Source organism: Aedes albopictus, chromosome 1 (assembly GCF_035046485.1).
Source record: "Aedes albopictus strain Foshan chromosome 1, AalbF5, whole genome shotgun sequence".
Taxonomy (NCBI): Eukaryota; Metazoa; Arthropoda; class Insecta; order Diptera; family Culicidae; genus Aedes; species Aedes albopictus.
This window is the reverse complement of record NC_085136.1, coordinates 228761495-228781774: the sequence shown is the minus strand read 5'-3', so window position 1 is coordinate 228781774 and position 20280 is coordinate 228761495. Positions and strand designations below refer to the sequence as shown.

Sequence of the window (20280 nt, the reverse complement as noted above, 5' to 3'; positions counted from 1 at the left end):
TCACGGCGTAATTCTTTCACGATTGTGTCTGTTGCACCTTGTTTACGAGTACCTTATTACGAGTATCTCTATTTGTTGTTATTTGGGTGTCTGCTGGCATACAAATGGACCCAATGTATTTTGAAGTATGGGTCGCAATATCTGTAGAACTTAGGATATTTTTATTGTAGCGAATGCTCGCGGAATATAATCTCCGCTACTCCACAGAGTACAATTCTGATAACTTAGCAACAGTCACTTGGTGATCTAGGTCATCCAAACTGTTCCTGAGTTGAGACTTTCAAGCTCTACAAGCTCTACTCTTGTATCTCTTTACTTTATCGATGTAATTCTTCCACGTTGTTGTATCTCATAATATGTTGAGTATTTCTTTGTGTTCTTTGTGCATCCACTGACATACAAATGATCTTTATGGTATTTGGAAGAGTCGGAAATTACCCAAGAATTCCTCTAGGCGTTCCTCTGAAATTCCTCCAGAAGTCCCTCAGAAGTTCATCGTGATGTTTTCCGAGAACATCTACGAGTTCCTAGGGAATGCCTCAGGACTTCCCGTGAATTTCTTCAGGAGTTTCGAAACCAGCAATTTCTCGAAAATTTCATCAGGAGCTATGCTGGAATTCCTTCAGGAGTTCCTCAGGAATTACTTCAGGAGTTCCTCAGGAATTACTTCAAGAACTTTTCGAAAAATCCTGCAGGAGTTCCTCGGGGATTCCTCCAGAAATTCCCCGAGGAATCCACGAGAGTCTCCCAAAGATGTCCCCAGGCATTCCTTTAAAACTTCTCATGGAAATTTTCTCAAGAGTTCCTCCAGAAATTTCTCCTGGGATTCCTCCAGGAAGTTTTCCAGGGATTCCTCCAGGAATTTCCCTAGGAATTTCTCCAGGGATTGCTCCAGCGATTTCTTTAGAAATCCTTCTAGGGATTCCTTAAAGGATTCCATCAGGAATACCTCCAGAGTCCTTCGTGAATTCCTCCATGGACTCATCAAGGAATTCATTCAGGTATTCCTCCAGAAATTACTATCCGCTCCTTCAGTAATTCATCCAAGTTTTCCACCAACAACTAATCCAGGGATACCTCCAGGAATTTCTTTTGGAATAACTGCTGATTTATCTATGAATTCATCAAGGGATTCCTTTAGAAATCCCTCCACGGTGTCCTCCAGAAATATTTCCAGGAGTTCCCCCAGGAATACCTCCAGGAATTCCTCCACAAAATTATCCCAGTATACCTCCAGCAATTCCAACAGGGGTTCTTCCAGGAATTCCTCACAGGGATTCCTCCTCAAAGTCTTTCAAGAATTCTATCAGTCATTTCTACAGGGATTCCTCCAGGAATTCTTCCTGGATATACTCCACGATATATTTCCGAAATTCCTTCAGCAAATACTCCAGGAGTTCCTTCAAGAATTACTACAGGAAATCATCTAGGAATTGTTCCGGGAAACACTTCAGGAATTGGTTCAAAAAATATTCTACGAATTCCTCCAGGAATAACTGCAGAAATTCCTACAGGAATTGCTGTAGGAATTACTACAGGAATTTCTCCAGAAATTCCTTCAATTCCAGTTTTTGCGGGAAAAAACCTAACGTGCATTCGGAATTATTCCATGAATTCTTACAGGAAATACTTCATGAAATACTCCAGGAATTCCTCCAGAAAAAGAAAATTGAAAAACATAACTTCAAATTTTTCTCGCAGTTCAAGGAAATTGTTAGGAATTCCTCTAAGAATTTCCATGGGAAATTCTTTAAAGAATCTTTCACAAATTACTGCATGAATACTTGCAGAAAGTACTCCAGGAATTCCTTCAGGGTATTCTCCAGACATTTCTTCAAGAAATTTTTGAAGAAATTCCTGGAAGTATTCTTGTAGGAATTCTTGGAGAAATTCCTGAAAAAAATCTTCAAGCAATTCCTGGAGAAATTCCCAGAGATTCTTGGAGGAATTCTTGAAAAATTTCTTAGAGGTATTGCTGAAGGAATTCATGGAAAGGAATTCTAGAAGGGATTGTTGGAGGAATTCTTGGTGGATGTCTTGGAGATATTCCTGGACGAATTTTTGGAGGATATCCCGAAGGAATTCTTGGAGGAATTCCTGGAGGTATTCCTGTAGGCATTTCAGGAGGAATTTTTGAAGGTATTTATTGAAAATCCGTGGAGGAATTTCCAGAGATATTTGTAAAGGAATCCCTGGCAAAATTTTGGGACAGATTCTTGGAGGAATTTTGTCATAAATATTGGAGAAAGGTCTTGGAGAAATTTTTATTAGAGTTCCTGTTGAACTTCTTAAAAGAATTCCTGGACGGATTCTTGAAGGAATATCTGGAGAAATTCCTTTAGGATTTTTTGGAGAATGTTTTGGAAGAATTCTTGAAGTATTTCCTTGAGAAATATTGGAGGAATTCTTGGAAGAAGTCTCGGAGAAGTTGCAGTTATTCTCGGTGGAATCCCTGGAGTTGCCCCGGGAATATTTTCTTGAGGAATTTCTGGAGGTTTCCTGAAGAATCTGGGAGGTATTCATAAAGAAATTTCTGGAAGATTTTTTAAATGAATTTTTGAATAAATTTCTTGAAAAATCCCTGGAGGAAATTCTGGCGAAATTCCTGAAGGGATTATTGGCAGAAATCTTAGAGGGTTCTCTGCTGAAATTCTTAGGGAAGGTCCAGTAGGAGTTTTTGAAATTCTTGGAGGGATTCTTGGAAGAATTTTAGGGGACTTCCATGGAATCCTCGGGAAATTTTCGGAGGAATTCCTGAGGAACTTTCGGAGGAATTCCAGAATACTTCTTTTCTTCTTCTTCTTTTATGGCTCTACGTCCCCACTGGGACTTGGCCTGCCTCGCTTCAACTTAGTGTTCTTAGAGCACTTCCACAGTTATTAATTGAAGGGCTTTCTTTGCCTGCCATTGCATGAATTTGTATATTGTGAGGCAAGGACAATGATACACTATGCCCAGGGAGTCGAGAAATTTTCCCGACTGGAACGGGAATCGAACCCGCCGTCTCCGGATTGGCGATCCATAGCCTTGACCACTAGGCTAACAGGAGACCCCCAGAATACCTCCTGATGAAATTTTCGAGAAACTGCTGGGAATCTACTGAAGAATTTCACGGGAAGTCCTGAGGCATTCCCTAAAAACTCGTGGAGAACATCACGATGAACTTCTGAGGAATTTCCGAGGAATGTCTAGAGGAGTTCTTGGGTAATTTCCGACACTTCCAAATACCATAAAGATCATTTGTATGTCAGTGGATGCACAAGAAACACAAAGAAATACTCAACATATTATGAGATACAACAACGTGGAAGAATTACATCGATAAAGTAAAGAGATACAAGAGTAGAGATTGTAGAGCTAGAAGGTCTTAACTACAGAACAGTTTGGATGACCTAGATCACCAGGTGACTGTTGCTAAGTTATCAGAATTGTGCTCTGTGGTTCTAAGAGTAGCGTAGATTATAATCCGCGAGCATTCGCTACAATAAAAATATTCTAAGTTTGCGACCCATGCATCAAAATACATTGGGTCCATTTTTATGCCAGCAGACATCCAAATAACAACAAATAGAGATACTCGTAATAAATATAATAAGGTGCAACAGACACAATCGTGAAAGAATTATGCCGTGAGAGTGAAGAAAAACAAAAGTAGAGCCTGTAGGCCTTCAAGTTCCTAACTCCAGAATAGTTTGGAAAGCCTGGAATATCCCATGAGTGTACCAAAAGCATTATAGATGTGCACTGAGGTTCCATCATCAGTATAGACTACATTCCACGAATATTTTTCACAACTAAAGCATGATACAGTATGTAGATATCGTAACCTAAACTTCAAAGTGTATTGGAGGCCATTTGTATTTCACGGAATGTCCAACTACCACAATATCAAGTTGCTCATAGCATAGTGAGGTCTAATGGACATCAACGTGACTAAATTTCTTGAACAGAGTGAACACAAACGATGGTACATGTTTCAGATCTTAAGAAAATGAATTCCAGAGTAGTTTGGATGACCTAGATCACCCAAGTCATGTACCGTGAATTTTCTAGGGGTGCTTTGAGGCTTTTTGAGTATCGTAGACTATGTTATGTGATCATTCATCGTGCGTAAAATTTGGTTGAGAATGTTACATTTGTGTCACAAACTTCGGAGTATTTTGGAGGCCTTAGAATAGCTCCGGGATCAAAACTTCAACAGACTATGATCCTTGATCATTGCATGTCTAGGATCAGTGAAAACTATTGATGATTAGCAAAACGATGAAATTTGAGCAAAAACATGCAGAATTTATAAAAAATACAAAAAAAAGGCAAGTATTTTCGGCTCCCCGCAAAAGGGGGGAGGGTGCAAAGGGGGGAGGTACCATTCATTTCTTAGCACAACTATTCCCTCCTCCTCTCCTCTTCTTGGCGTAACGTCCTCACTGGGACAAAGCCTGCTTCTCAGCTTAGTGTTCAATGAGCACTTCCACAGTTTTTAACTGAGAGCTTCCTCTGCCAATGACCATTTTGCATGTGTATATCGTGTGGCAGGCACGAAGATACTCTATACCCAAGGAAGTCAAGGAAATTTCCTTTACGAAAAGATCCTGGGCCGACCGGGAATCGAACCCGTCACCCTCACAACTATTCCCCTTGACTATAAAAAAAAACCCGGGGTAAAATGTTTTAAAACAAAGAAGATATTGCATTTCTACCAAAAGTAGATCGTCCCGGGTGTTTACGGGTTAAGTCGACTTTAATGGAACGGAGTATGATTTCCATCATAATATTATGTGTGAACAGTTATCAACTAAACGCTATATATCCATATGACTACAATCGTTATCTAGGGACTCTTCATAAATGATGTAGCATTTTAGGAGAGAGGGGAGTCTCTGAATTTTCTACGACACTAGACTTGTTTTCGAATAGGATGAATTTGAGAGCGTAAGATTACTAACGTTGCTGCAACCCCATGGATAGGGTCATAATGTTTCAACCATACCTCTAAGTTTCCTATACACGAGTTTGTTTTCTAATAAGTAAAATATTAAAGGATCTTCAGTTAGTCTGTGGATAAGGCTTTACATCGCCAATCCGGGGAGACGGCGAATTCGATTCCTGTTCCGGTCGGGTACTTTTCTCGATTTCCCTGGGCATAGTGTATCATTGCACTTGCCTCACAATATACACATTCATGCAATGGTAGGCAAAGGAAGCTCTTCAATTAATAACTGTGGAAGTGCTTAAAGAACGCTTAGTTGAAGAGAGGCAGGCCAAGTTCCAGCAAAAACGTAGAGCCACTAAGAAGCGTAACATTTATCATTTTTAGGGATACATGATATACTTTTAAAGAAATCAAAATGAATATTTTTGTGAAATACCGCGTATACTCCAAACTGGAACTGCATAAGCCTACGTGATTTTTTTGTATCCAAAATTCTCATTTTAGTGGAACGCTATTCCCTGATCGAAGTGTAAACTATTTCGATGGTAAAACTAAATTGTATTCACAACATCGACCATTGTACCACATCGACAAATAGACAATATTTTTGCCTTTACTGCTACTGTTTATGTTTGCCCAGCACTTGAATGTTAATTACTTTTTTCCCTGCCAAATTATTTCTAAACACGCTCACCAGCAGGTTTGCCATTTCAGTTGCAGTTCGAGGTATCAGTGTGCCATCACAGATAAACGGACGTAACATATTTTGATAACGTTTTCGTGACGAGGTTTTTAATGAAATTTAAGTGCTACGTCTCTTTCTCAGTGGTATGGACATATTTATGGAATCCCGAGTGGGCGTGAAACAAAACAAATACCACCGTCGAGTAATAGGAACGATATCTTTCAAATTAATATTAAAATAGTACAACGCGCGCTGCTGTGAACCCCCGGTTTCGATTTGCCGGAACGTGCGTGTAATTGGGATTTCGATCAGACGTTTGCCACCCCCGCGTTTTCCAACATCACCGGGTTGTTAGACTCTTCTTTACCTTTCTTCACCATAGAGACCAATTTTCCCCCTTTTGGCCGGTTGCATGGGATGGTTCGTTTTCCCCGTGAAAGTCAGCTTTGGCGGTTTCAAGTGGTTTGTTATTTTTGCTACATTCCAATATTTACCCTTGAAACAATGGCGCTGAGCGGACGATATACAGTGTCGGACAAAATAATAAGACCACCGGTCCTATTTCATACAAAATGTCCAAGTTTGACGATATGGTACTCGGTTTCTAGTAAACCGATTTGGCTGAAATTTTGACAGCCGACATGAAATTACGGGAATTTTGATTTGTATTAAATTGATTGGGTTCTGTTCACTACTTTCAAAGTTACAGATATACGGTGCGACAAAATTCTAACACCAAATTTTTATGATGGTTATTTGTGGTTAATTAAATAAAAATGTCACCAAGTTTAAATGGCATCCTTAATTTTAGTAGGGGTAGGCGGGGCATTATGGACACCCGGGGCAGAATGGACACCCCCAGTATTTTGAGATATGCGAACTTTTTTGAACTTTTAATGAATGGAGAATATAGTCCATTTGTCTAAAACGTAGTTTCAGGAAAGAAACATTCGAAATTAAAATTATACTTGATTTTACACGAAAAAGTTGCGTCCTCCGTTTTTTGTGCATGGAAATTATAATTTTCACACCATCTAAAATAAGATTTAGTGATTAATTTATTGCAGGTCGATTAAAACCTGATATTTCTAGAACACATGCAAGTAGTTTTGCTGTATCTACATGCTTAACATGTTTATATTTTCTTCTTTATTATATCAAAAATCAAAATTGGAAATATCTTCTGCTGCCGGGGCAAAATGGACACTCACCTTTTTGAAAGAAGCGGCAAGGGGAAAATATAACCTAAATCACAAACCAACCAAATTCTTCGATTTCAGTATATTTTCGGTTAAATGTTCACTATAGTAGACATAGGGTGAAACAAATTGATCAAAAAACGACAGAAGTGGAAAATAGTTGTTCTAGGCACAGCTGTACATGCCGACAAAAATAAAGCTTTATCCAAAACAGCCTGAATTTAAATTAACTGAACAAAAATGAACTACTTCGGCGTATTATATTCATCCATAATAGTTGTTTTGTAATGAAATGACTCTATAGGTGTAAATAATGTACGAAATTCGTAAAAGTCTCATGGTGTCCATATTGCCCCATGGGGTGTCCATTCTGCCCCGTATGCTTGAAGACGGTCATGAAAAACTAACATTTTTCAAAACATTTTTTGAAGTGAATAAATCATTTTTCTTCGTGAGCATTCTTATGCAATAGATGCTAAATAGACTTTAAAAGGATACATGTATCGAAAAACTAAACTTTTTTGACATCTTGCTAGGTAAAGTTGGCAAAAACCTTAGGGTGTCCATATTGCCCCGCCTACCCCTACTTGTATATCAATCATCAAGTATCAGATACTCACATATATCCTTTGGTAATGGCAATCTGAAAGTGGTCCTATTATTTTGTCGTTTCGTATATCCATAACTTTTGATGTAGTGAACAGAACTCAATCAATTAAATACAATTCACGTAATTCCATGGCGACTGTCAAAATTTCAGCCAAATCGGTTCACTAGAAACCGAGTGTCACATCGTCAAACTTGGCCATTTTGTATGAAAAACGGGTGGTGGTCTTATTATTTTGTCCGACACTGTATAGGAATATATAGGAACGACTATACGCTAGTCGCAACGCGGAATTGTTTGTCTTTCTAGCGGTGATGATCGCATCATCACTCAGTATGACGACCGGTGACGATAGCGGTTCGGACGGGCGGCAAACGGAATAACGCGCCGTGTGGTGTTGTTGATGGATCTTTTTGTGACCTATGGCCTCTTGGGACTAGTGCTTGGGAATTGGTAATGGGTTTAAACATCGTTGGCTGTGTGTTTGTCAATAATAAATTATTGCATATTATTTTCACTTCCGTAAATATGGAAACATTATGTTAAGGGATAATTGAGAATTGTAAGAGAAACAGAGCAAGATATGTAAAAAATCGAAAAAAAAATACTTTTTATTGAATGAATTACATTTTAACAGTAAACCCTTTAAAGCTCTAGACAATCTATTTTTTTTTTCAAAGAGTTAGTACTCAAAGACCATACCCTGGGGGCGACACTTCCTAAGCCAGAATTGTCTCTGACGGCAGCAAAAATGCACTCACTCCAATGGGAAATTGGGTTTTTAAATTAAGAAAATTGTATTGATTTTTTGATTTTATACGAAAGAGCACCTTTTTCTGAGCCACTATGATTTTTTTCAGATTTTTAGAACATCATTTTGGTACCTAAAACGAATTTCAAAGAGATTTTTTAAAACCACCTTTTGACAACTGGGCAACTGTTTGACAGCTCTGCCCAGTACAAAATGCGACAAGGGGTGATTCGACAAATCGCTCCCATACAAACTTCAAACGGATTTTTAAATAGGTTCCCGGGCACCAAAATTCATGAAAATTTGGATTTCAGCTCAGTTTGGCCTGGAGATTCAGAATATGGGATTATCTCAACATCGGCTGCTTCTTTTTGTGTATTCGTCTCCGAGGTCGTCTCTTCCTGTCTGCTTTACATTCCTCCGCTCGCTTCACCTTGGTGAGGAACAATGAGAAACTTTCCGGAAATTCGTTAGCCAACTTTAACCTTCCTACGGTGTTTGGGTTAATATGACCCGGATCGCACTTTTCAGGCGCAATATCTTTTGATCCTGATTTGCTATAGCTTTGAAACTTTGTGACTTTTAATCTTTTGCCAAAAACTTATTTTTAAAATTTTGACCGATAATTTTGGCCGTTTCTGAAGGGCTGGACAAAAAAAGTTACGTTTAAGGTGTTCGGGTCATATTGACCCGGATTTGGTACAACGATTTCACAGTCATTTCTCTATAAAATAATAAAGTCTTTGTACTCAAAATTATCTTTAGGGCTTAAATTTTGTGGATCCGGCTCAAAACTAAGGTTCGGTTGGATGTGGCCACTTGAAACCGACGCCAGAGGGACCATGGTTTGGCCATTTTCGCAGGAGGGTATTTTTCGCAATAAGTTATGCGAAATGCAGCTGATTTGAATGTTTGGAGTGCTAAATGCACCGGAAAAAGCAGCATCAAACTGCCCCAACCACTAAGCTAACTGACCAGATGAGTTTTGGCTATCAGGTGGCCACGGGATTAAATCTTGAGGCCTCGGAACGGCTTCCCGGAGACCCCCGATAGGTAACCATTTTACAAATATGGTGAATCAATGCCGTGCGACATATCAAAAGATGCAGAATTTTATGGAGAATACATCAGTGACCATGTCAGAAGCCAGAAGCAAGATTGGCCACTTGGTGGTCCCGGAACCTATTCCCGGGACCCCGGAAATGTGGCCACTTCTCGCAGTTTATATGACCTTGCCGTATGGCACATCAAATTCGCAGAATTTCATTGATAATTCACCAGTCATCAAACCAGCAACTGAAGGCAACATTGTCCGCTTGGTAATCTCGTAACCGGTTCCCAGGGCCGGTTCCGAGGACCCCGGAAATGTAGTCAATTCTCGATTTTTTTTTTACTATGCCGTGCGACATATCTAAATTTGCAGAATTTTGTTGCGAATATATCAGTGGCCACATCAGATACGAAAAGCAGGATTGGCCACTTGGTGGTCCTGTAACAGGTTCCCGGTAACCGGTTCCCCGGACTCCGAAAATGTGGTCAATTCTCGCAGTTTGTATGACCTTGCCGTATGGCACATCAAAATTTTCAGAACATCATGTGTAGATAATTCATCAGTCATCAAACAAGCAACAGGTAACTACATTGTCCACTTGGTGGCCCCGAAGCCGATTCCCAGGACAGGTTCCAAGGAACCCCAAAATGTGATCAATTCTCGAATATTTTTAACATGCCGTGCGAATTTTTCAGTATTTTGATGCGAATATATCAGTGGCCACGTCAGATACGAAAAACAGGATTGCCCACTTGGAGGACCCGGACCCGGATCCGGAGGCCCCGGAAATGTGGCCAGTTCTCGCTTTTATATCCTTCAAAAGAAGAATATTAAAGATGTTGACAAGTCCAAGGCTTGTGCAGTTTCTGCAGTGTGTTCCAATGACCACACGTATTTATTACTACCTTAGGTAGACATAATGAATCATACCTAGACATTTAGGTACTGTAATGAATAGTATTCCATGTAGGTAGATATCCTATGCACACAATTATTAGATAGACACTACACTCGCATTGTGTATGACCATCTCATGTGGCACATCAAAATTCGCAGAATTTCATAGATAATTCATCAGTTATCAAACCAGCAACTGAAGACAACATTATCTACCTGGTGGTTCCGGAACAGGCTCCCGGGACCGGTTCTCAAGACCTCGGCAATGAGATCAATTCTCGCATTTTCTATGATCCTGCTGTCCGATGCATCGAAATATGCAGAATTTTGATGCGCACACCAGGTATCAGAGGCAGAATTAGCCACTTGGTGATCCTGGAACCTGTTCCCAGGACCCCGAGAATGTGGCCAATTCTCGCATTTTGTATGACCATCTCGTGCGGCACATCAAAATTCTTAGAATTTTATAATGAATTCATCAGTTTTCAAGCCAACTACGGGAAATAACATTGTCCACCTAGTAGTCGCGGAAGCGATTACCAGGACCCCGGAAAAGTGCTCAATTCCCGCAATGTCTTTGATCACGCTGTCCGATCTATCAAGAGTTGCAGAATTTTGATGCGAATATATCAGTGACCAAGTTAAATGCCAAAAACAGGATTGGCCACTAGTTGGTTCGAAACCCGGTTCCCTGGACACCTGGAATGTGCCGTGAGACTTATAAAAATTCATAAAATTTCATAGATAGTTCATCAATTATCAAACAACCGGAAACATCATTGTCTGATGGTCGCGGAACCGGTTCCCGGAGAAATGTTGTCAATTTATGTGCCAACCCGATCACCAAATTTTCAGGGTTGTTGTCCAGCATTCTTACAATATGCCCTGCTTATCGTATATCTCCGGCTTTGTCCACCTTCTGAATACTGGGTTCGCCGTACAGTGCAACGAGCTCGTGATGCATCCTTTACCACCACTCACACTTCTACTTCACACCGGCGAAGATTAGTACGCTACGGTCGAAACTCCAAATGCTTGCAGGTTCCACTCAATCATGGTCCGTGTCTCGTGTCCATAGAGGTCTTATTGGCGTTTTGTACATGGTACATTTGATGCGTGGGTGAACCTTTCAGACCGCAGCTACTTACACTGATGGTACGCCTTCGAATTGCACGACTAATTTTGTTGACAGCTGTCAGTAAAGACCCGATGTAGACGAATTTATCCACCTCCTCGAAGGTATCCCTGTATTTCGTTACATTACTGTCTAGACCAGGGGTTCCCAACCTTCATGAGGTCGCGACCCCCTTAAGAATTGTCAAAACATCTGGGGCCCAATGATAATTTTGAGAAAAAAATATGAATTGAATGAACGAAACCGAGTTTTTAGGTACAATGACGTAGCCAGAACAGTGACAAGCAGGGCGCGGAGGCTGCAACATGCCGCATTTCGTCTTTACCGCGTTTTTGCATTGGCTCTGACGGCAGCAAAAATGCACTCACTCCAATGGGAAATCCCATTTGTATCTGTCATCGTGTGCGTGAAGAAGTATAAACAAACGTGTTTTGTCTCGTTTTTTCTCACGTTTGCCATACGACTCCCGCCAGGCGGCAGCACTGCGGCGCTGTCAGGGCCTATTTTTCTTGTGTTTTTAGTTCGTACTTGGGTGGAACGCTGATGGAAGAGTGAAAGGTCGTCGGTCGTCAGTGACAAGCAGGGAGCGGAGGCTGAAACATGCCGCATTTCGTCGTTCCCGCGTTTTAGTATTTTTCTTTGTGTTTTTTGTTCGCACTTTGTGTAAACGATCGACGATGGCTCGGTGGCAAGATACCACATTGCCCGCATTATGGTGCTCGTGTTCGTCGTTATTCCGAGTTCGGAAATGCTAGTATCCAAGAGATTGTTTTTCAGTGCGTCGGGTATTCTCGCTGATGTATTTTTTTCGGATTCTTTGATGGACGATCGGAGAATCAGCGAGTGGTGTGAACGAGTGCACATTTAATATGGTTGGACCGTTTGCATGCTGAGACCAAAGCCAAACATAGAAAACCCGAGGGGCGATTCACTCATGTATTTTCGATTCAGCCCGGTGTATTGGAAATCGAATTTGTGCATTAATGGCGTATTAACGTGTATTTTTTGTATTGGTGTACTGTTTTGCACTTTTGCGAATAAAATCGAATCGATGTGTATTGATGTAATTATTAAGTATTTTTCAAATAAATGAGTATTTTTAAAATCGATTGAAGCATTTTGAATTTGGAACTTTTGTTTGTAAACAAACTGAAATTCGTCCAAGTTTTTGAATGCTAAATCAAAACCACGAATTACATTATTGTGCAAATCCTATACCGGGAGACTTCACCGAGTGCTGTGTTGGAAACGGGGAAACTAAGAAGCTTGTTGCATTTTTTCGTTCTGGATCATCATAAAATTCGGATGAAATTAGATTTTCATCGTCCCTGGGAAAATACATCTGGGAAAATTTTCACTCCAATTTATCTTATGGGAACCCATGTTAGTAGCAAAGCCAAAAGCAAAGTAGTGGAAATGTTAAATCCGAGGTTAAATCAGGAACTGTTGTACAGGTATTGGGAGAGGAAGCATATCATATTATTTCAAAGGAAGAGTCGGATGATTTCATGAAGAAAATGGTGTAACTGTTGAAGCAATGTGGGGATTGAAAAACAACTCAGAATTCCGGAAGCTTGCATTGTGAGTAAAAAGTTTGGGATTCTGAAGAGGTATCTGACATCCTCGCTGACATCTCGTTTCTTTGGAATTCTTTTAGGAATGTCTCTAGGAGTTCCCTCTGGAACTCCTCCAGAAACTCCTGAAATTCTTCCGAAAGCGAGTCCGAAAGTTGATTCCTGCAGGATTTCCTTCTGGATTTTCTAGAGAACTTTCGTTTGCGATTTCTACAGAATTTTTGGATGTCTTCAAAGGAATTTCTTCTGGAATCTCTTCACGAGTTCCTTTTCGGACACTCCATGGTTTCCTTCACGGAATTATTAGCTGAATCCCAGAAGGCATCTTTGAAGCAACTCTTGGAGGAGTTTCAAGAAGAAACTCCTAGAGGAATCTGAACAGAAGCATTTCAAAGATAGAACTCGGGAAGGAATCTTAAAATGTAATTTCTGGAAGAATCGAAGAGGGAATAACTGGAAGAATACCGAAGGTCACAGCTGATGGAATTCTGATTCGAATTCCGGAAAGAATCCTAGGATCAGCCAAGTGGCGGGATTGCATTAGACACACCTCGAGACGCACTTGAAGAAATGTCAATGTGGTCAATCTGAATATTTCAATAAATTCCGGAAAGGATTCTTAGAGCAATCTCAGAAAAATAATCTTTTTGGGGAATCACCGCAGAACATGCGCTTCGAAGAAATCAATTTTGCTGGAATATCTGAAGGATGCTCTCTTGAAGGAATCTCCGAAGAAAAATCTGCAGAGCAATTACTCTTGGAGGTTTTTTTTCTGAAATCAATTACTGTTGGAATCGCTTTGGGGTAAAATCCGTAGAAGTTTTTTTTGGGAGAATCTCCGCACACTTCTTTAGGAGGATTTTCCGGATACTTGGCAATCGTGAAAAAAAAATACGATGCTGTTTGTTGACAGATTATGCTCAGGGAAGTAATTATCCTCTTCCGGATGTTTGGCTTCAATCCAGCTTGAGGTGGTTTATAAGCGCCGGTGTCTGAAAAATATAAAATTTAATGTCTACGTTTTCTCGTTTTCTCTCACGATCGGTGCAGAATTCCAGAACTCGTGTATTGCACAATCAATCCCATCATATTTGTGTATTTTTGTCGAATTTGAACTATTATTGTATTTTTGGTGTGCTGGAGCATTTTTGCATTTTATTTTGAATTGGTGTATTTTTTTGAAAGTGGCGTATTTTTTACTAGTTTTGAATTTGTCGTGCATTGATGTATTTATGTGTATTTTTTTTTTCGAATGTGGCGTATTTTTCGTGCAATTTTGAACTTATTGTGTATTGATGTATTTTTGTGTATTATTTTCATTCGTGTATTTTCAATTCAGTAATGCAGTACAGTGAATCGCCCCTCGAGAAAACCAGCTGGTCAGGATTACCCGGTGAGTTCGTTGCTTATTATTACTTTTTATATTTGAACATGACATATATGGGGATTTCGGAGGGGTAGCCTAAGGAAGTTAAATGAACTGGTTTCCGGGCAAATGTTCGTGGGGTGGCCAGACTTTGTCACGAGATAACAATTATCATGTTGTTTTCCGAAGGTCTCCAGTGAATTTAGCTTACCCTGCTACAACAAACCATCAGGTAGATCATTCCGTTCCGGTATGACTCTGCAGCCATAGGTAATCCTTGCGCTGATGGTGGGTACACAATCATCATCATCATCATCATCATCACAATGACGTAGCCAGAAATTTACTGTGGGAGGGATTTCCGACGATCAATAATACGTTTTTTTTATTCGATACTCACATTTCGAAAACAATGATGTGATGTACATCCAATTTGAGCCGTAACTGAAAAATAGCGGCGCAGCCGAGAAATGTTGGCGTTTATACTGAAAATTTGTTCCTCAAATTGTGGCTTGTATACAAATTGTGGCGGTATACAAAATTATAAATTGGTATAATTTGCACAAAATAGAATAAAAATTCAACATTTTTTTTTTGGTAACGTCGCGGCCCCCTAGACTGGCTTTACGGCCCCCAGGGGGGCGCGGACCACCGGTTGGGAACCCGTGGTCTAGACGGATCCGGTCGTCACAGACAAACAGACGTAACACTTGCGAAATTTCCATCGACCACGCTTTTAACGATCATTTTAAATCTTCATAGTTGTGGCTTTCACAACCAGAGGCGCGCGCATCGTTTTTCTATGCGTTCGACGTTTCACACTAGCGCCTTCTGTTGACGATATTGCACAACACAGTGAATCGTGCAACTTTTCCACCAGGTGATGGTACTTTGAACTGGGCGATGGATTTCCATGAAAATCGTTCAAGGTGTTATGTCTGTTTGTCTGTGCGGTCGTGTTCCGTTCTGCCTACCAGCATGTACTTTATTTGTGCCGCATTCACTACCACTGCGACCTTTGCTGCTTCGTGTTTCAGGCAAATGTTCGTCACCTTGTCGCAGTTCCCAGCGAACTGCGATTCATGTGTAATGTGCAAATTTGCTGCATTTCCTACTTTCCGGAAACTGAATATTGATGAAAGTCTGAAAATTTTGATGTGCCATGAGCTTGAGCTTGATTAATCGCCAGCAGTTGCTATACCAGTATCGCCAAATCAGCTTCACTCACACAAGGAACCAAGGAGATAGCTGCTCGGGATATTCAGTGTTGCTAGTGTCCTATTTTTTGGTGAGAATGGCGCCTCTGGTTGCAGGTCACCCTCATAAAAAATTCCAATACAATCGCCATAAACTACCATTGAATAATGATAATATTGGCTGTTCAACAACAAATTATATTGTGTTCGTATTTTCCTGCTGAAAATGCTGCATTGGAACTACAATACGTGCAAAACAAAATCAATGGCATTAGAGATTCCAATAATGAAAACACAATAAATTGAATGGTAGTTGACTTGAATTTACTCCAGAAAATTTGATTTTATTTTATGGTAAAGATACATAACAACCCCCATTTTTTTGTAAAAGTGACATTTACAATACATGCTATGGTGGAAAACCATAAGGTCTGTTGTTACTCTAACGTTTTAAACAATTGAAATAATGGTAAATACCATTCATTTCAGCGTGTTGTAACAATACATTCTGTTTTATCTCTATGATCTTTTTTATCAGGGCAATGTGGAGAACGAGGGGGCAATGTGGAGAATCGGGGGTGCCAGGCACCCCCAAGAATTTTAATGCATTGCAGTGAGGCGATGAATGATGAATGGATGAACTAATGAATATTTGTTTGTAGTGCACCCCCTGGCAAAAATCCGTAGTTTCGCCCATGGAGAGCGCAGTGATGATTGCAATGGCCGAGAAACCGGTTCCTTGAATCAGGTGGACAATATTTTTTCCAATAGCTTGATAACTGATATACCCTATCATACGCTATACGCTAATTTACCATATGCAGTCATACGAAATGTGAAAATTTACCGCGCTTCCGGGGGCTCGCGTTCTAGGGGTCTAGGGAACTGCTTTCGGAATCGTGGCCAAACCTGTTTTTGACAGTTGACATGGTTACTGGTTGCATGGTATTACCATACTCACACCCGACAATCGAATTTTCTCAAAATTCATACGTAAATCTAACGTCGGCCGTAGTGCGCTGGACAGCGAACCTGGCCCTCTATCCAGCGCACTGTGCCCGACACGTCCGACACACGGTTCAGGAGAAAAATCGATTTTCGCGTGTCAAAAATTCCGATTTTCAACTGCACGAACAATATAGCACAGACAAGCAGACGTAACACTTTGAACAATTTTCATGGAAATCCATCGCCCAGTTCACACTACTATCACCTATGGTGGAAAAGTTGCACGAATCACTGTGTTGTGCAATATCGTCAACAGAAGTGTGAAACGTCAAACGCACAGAAAAACTATGCAGGCGCCTCTGGTTGTGAAAGTCACAACCACAGACAAACAGACGTAAAACTTGCAAAATTTCCATCGACCACGCTTGTAACGATCATTTTAAATTTTCATAGTTGTGGCTTTCACAACCAGAGGCGCGCGCATCATTTTTCTATGCGTTTGACGTTTCACACTAGCGCCTTCTGTTGACGATATTGCACAACACAGTGATTCGTGCAACTTTTCCACCAGGTGATGGTAGTGTGAACTGGGCGATGGATTTTCATGAAAATCGTTCAAGGTGTTACGTCTGTTTATCTGTGTCACAACTATAAAAAATCAAAATGGTCGTTAAAAGCGTGGTCGATGGAAATTTCGCAAGTGTTACGTCTGTTTGTCTGTGAATATAGTGTCTTTAGTAGCCACCTGCACTCAGAAATAAAAGTATACACAGAATTACTATTATTTATGCATTTTGTATCCGCATCTCTCTCACTCTCTTTCTGTTTTCATGCTATCTGGTGCTTCGCCTGGGTTGACGAAACACTTCTCTTCAACCCAGGCTAAACGGCAGATAGCATGAAAACAGAAAGAGAGTGAGAGAGATGTGGATACAAAATGCATAAATAATAGTAATTCCGTGTATACTTTTATTTCTGAGTGTGCACGTGACTATCAGAATGAGCCATTTTACGAAGTGACAACAATGTTGATAATGATATTGGTTTTTACGGGTTATAGAGCTTGCTGACGTTTATTCACCTCTCTCTTTCAAGCATGCAGGCGGGATAGGATTTGTTTTCATCGGGAAACCTTTCCTGATGACAACAAATCCTATTCCACCTGCATGTTTGAAAGAGAAAGGTGAATAAACGTCAGCAAGCTCTATTGGACGCTACCTCCTGTCAAAATTCATTCATAAAATCGGCTCGTAAAATGGACTATTACAAAAGTCTGCATTCCCTTCAGCATCTTTCCTTAACAAAAGCCAAACGTACCCTCCTCACTGCCATCAGAGTGCAAGCACACGGAAAACACGGAAAACTGCGTTGGCGGAATCCCATGACATACAGAAATGAGTAATAGATCTTAAAATAAAAATGTTTCAAACTGCTCGTATGCTCACGTTCTTGTGAAATCTCAGTATTTTTTTAGTATTTTATGATTAGATGGCTCTACCAGCATGCTGAAAGCGTTGCAAAAAACACCCTCAAGTAGATGCACGAGCCGAATTTAAATCTGAGTGATGTCTGGGATTTGGCCAATTTTGCGTACATCTCACACATTTTTGTGTTATGAAACTTAAGCGTGTGGAGCAGACTTTTACGTAAACATTTCTTCGCCAGTGTGCAATGAGTGAAATTCAGTAAAAATCGATATAAAATCAGGAAAAACTCGACCGAAAACTGGAGCAAAATGTTCCGTCTGGTGGCAGCAAACAGCGAATCGTTAATTCGCGGCTTTTCGTCGCTTCACATTGCGAGAAAAACATCGACGACTGCAGCCGCATGCTTACACCAACATGGTCATCGTGGAGTGACAGGAGAGTCCTCGATCGGCAGTGGACAGCGTCAGCTGCTACAACCCAGTCTTCCGGCGTTACAGAATTCCAGGGGAACCAGCTTCTTCAATAAGTGTAAGTTTAAAGTTCTTGTAAAAGCGTAGTTTATTAATTGCAAACTATTCCCGTTTTAGTGCCAGCACAGGAAATCTGGAAGGGTATCATTTCTGTCAGTAATGCCGGTAAGAAACGAGGCCGTGGCAGAGGTTCCGGACGGATTACTCCGAAAGATTTGAACAAGGGCCAAGTGATTGGATTCGGCAAGGCAAATATTGTGTGGCCAGGACTGTCGGCACCGATTATCCGGGGCCGCGAGTTGGTCCAGCAGCAGCAACTTCCGGAGGACAAAGAACGGGAGGCCAAACTGAAAAAGATCCGTGACGAGATGGTGAATTTCAAGCGAATGAAGTTGAGTCCCCTAGAGCGGGGTTGGTCGGGATCGAAAATGCCAGGTCGGAGTATTGGACCACCGGATGCGATCGGAGAGGATCAGTTTGAGGGATTCGATACGAAATGTTTGGAACTGAAAACGGTGGTTAACATGAAGGGTAACCTTGGCCGAAAGCGACGTGTGTCAGCGATGGCAGTGACTGGAAATGGCAACGGGTTGGCAGGCTTTGGATTCGGCAAGGCCATCGATATCAAGGCAGCTCTAAGGCAGGCCAAAAACCGTGCCGGGCAGAAATTGATGTATTTTGAGTTGTGCAACGGTCATACCGTTTTCCATGATTTCCACTGCGCCTTTGGAGCGACTAAAATGTTCGTGGAGCGTAAACCGGAAGGCTACGGTCTGAAGTGCCACCGTGCTATAAAGTCCGTTTGCGAGGTTCTCGGAATCAAGGACCTCCGAGCAAAGTGCGAGGGATCAACCAACGTTCAGCATGTGGTCAAGGCGTTCTTCGTGGGATTGCTACAGCAGAAGAGCCATCAGCAGATTGCCGAATCGAAAGGATTGCACGTCGTAGAATTCCGCCCAGAAAATGGAAACTTCCCAAAGGTGGTCGCCAGTCCAACCGCATGCCGAACTGAGGAGGACCTAGAACACAACGAGATCCTGGACTACACGCAGTTTTGCATGGATGGCAAGATTCAGCTCAAAAGGAAGAAGTTCCCGCCATTCTACACCAAGTACCGGTCGTATGAAATCTACATGAAAAAGCGGGAATATTTGCGGAACCAGGACAAGGTGCGGCTGCGGCTGTTGGCGGAAACCGGAGAGGTTCGCAGCTATCTGACCGACAAGTACCCCGAATGTAAAATGGGCCCGGTGCCAAAGGAGGAATGAAAACTGTAATATTGATTTATTAGAATAAATCTGGGTTCAAAATTATTCGATTTAAGTTTGATTCTCATATGGAAAAATGTGAAATCAAGCACAATTTTTCAAATCGACGTACAGGGGATGGCCAAAATGTTTGGGATAGGCAACTTTTTTTCTCCCACAAAAAAAATCAACATGCTGTAACTTTTCATAGAGTGCATCAAAAAATCTCAAATTTTGACTGTTTGTCAACCTGTTATATGTGCATCTTTGGTACAAATTTGGGCTCGATTGATTAATATTTCGCAAAGTTAGAACTGTTCGCGTAAAACACTATTTTTTAGACAACTAATTTTTGAACTGTCATATCTTGGAAACCAGTGAACCGAATGGAATGATTTTTTTAACGTTTATCAACAATATATTGATACTTAATACGACGTTATAAAATGTAATATTTTCTCACGACGAATTAAGTTATACCGGGTTGAAATTTTTACCCTTATAAAGGAAAATTAGTCGAATTTACAATACCACATAAAAAATACTAAATGTGTTCATCCTTTAAGGTAAATTGGCTCTAATATATCTGATTAGAGGTAATTTGAGAACAGAAGTGGAAAATCTTTGGATATCAACACGAAAATTTAATGAGATTGATGTAAAAAAATACATTTTTTCGAGAAAAATCCAAATAGTGTCAATCCATGATAACTTTTTTCAATGTTTTAAAAGTACCTATGTTTTAATAGTTTGTGAAGCATTTACACATTGTTAGTGTACGTTCAAAATTTCAT

The 20280-nt window shown here is 40.6% G+C and overlaps 1 protein-coding gene across 1 annotated transcript; it reads left to right on the top strand.

The window, feature by feature from the left end:
- The first annotated feature begins 17946 nt into the window (after positions 1-17946).
- LOC115253993 (small ribosomal subunit protein uS5m) lies at positions 17947-19552 on the top strand. Its single transcript, XM_029857158.2, has 2 exons — positions 17947-18297; positions 18357-19552. The coding sequence occupies exons 1-2, from the start codon at positions 18078-18080 to the stop codon at positions 19505-19507; spliced, it is 1371 nt and encodes a 456-aa protein (XP_029713018.1). The 5' UTR covers positions 17947-18077; the 3' UTR covers positions 19508-19552.
- The last annotated feature ends 728 nt before the right edge of the window (positions 19553-20280 follow it).

Bases quoted from the DNA above. Each gene is read 5' to 3' on its own strand.
- LOC115253993 (XM_029857158.2), top strand. From the start codon at position 18,078: ATGTTCCGTCTGGTGGCAGCAAACAGCGAATCGTTAATTCGCGGCTTT. The intron at 18,298-18,356 runs GTAAGTTTAAAG...TTCCCGTTTTAG, and splicing joins AACCAGCTTCTTCAATAAGT to TGCCAGCACAGGAAATCTGG.